This window comes from Carlito syrichta, unplaced genomic scaffold (assembly GCF_000164805.1).
Source record: "Carlito syrichta isolate Samal-C Ts95f unplaced genomic scaffold, Tarsius_syrichta-2.0.1 Scaffold304751, whole genome shotgun sequence".
In the NCBI taxonomy this organism is placed as follows: domain Eukaryota; kingdom Metazoa; phylum Chordata; class Mammalia; order Primates; family Tarsiidae; genus Carlito; species Carlito syrichta.
The window spans coordinates 336228-336699 of NW_007248847.1; the positions used below are offsets into that span (position 1 = coordinate 336228).

The window sequence follows — 472 nt, forward strand, 5'->3', positions numbered from 1 at the left end:
GAGCAGCCGCGGGGGTCGATGGCCGGGCGGCGAGGTGCACACCAGGACGCGGAGCCTGGCGGGCGGCTGGGCGGGGTGGAGAGTCGGGCTGCCCACGCGGGAGGAGAACGGAGCCGAAGGCGAGGGGCCGGTCTGGGTCGGGACCCTGCAGTGACCAACCAGGCTGGCTGTCGCCTGGGGCCCGCGGCTCCCGTTGCGAAGTTTCCTTAAACGTAAAAACACACTCTGCAGACCCTACCTCTGTCCCGTCTCTCAAATCTTGGGGGCTTTCCTTCCACGTGCCCCCCCACCTCTCCGATGCTCCATGCCCTCCGGACCAGCGTCCGACCCCGTTGCTCCCTGTCGTCTCCATTGCGCCCTCCTTCGCTGTCCTCGCCTTCTCCGGGCCCTTTTTGGCCCCCTCGGGGCCTCGCGGTCCGGGCCGTGCAGCCCTGTCCCGCGGACAGGGACGCTGCGGGCCGAGGAGCCCGCG

The 472-nt window shown here is 70.6% G+C and overlaps 1 protein-coding gene across 1 annotated transcript in view; it reads right to left on the reverse strand.

Moving 5' to 3' along the window:
- The window catches only part of SEC31B (SEC31 homolog B, COPII coat complex component), a 41519-nt gene that overhangs the window by 525 nt on the left and 40522 nt on the right, over positions 1-472 (reverse strand). The window contains 1 exon segment of the mRNA XM_021713829.1: positions 239-451. Within this exon segment, the coding sequence (XP_021569504.1) occupies positions 239-451 (213 nt within the window).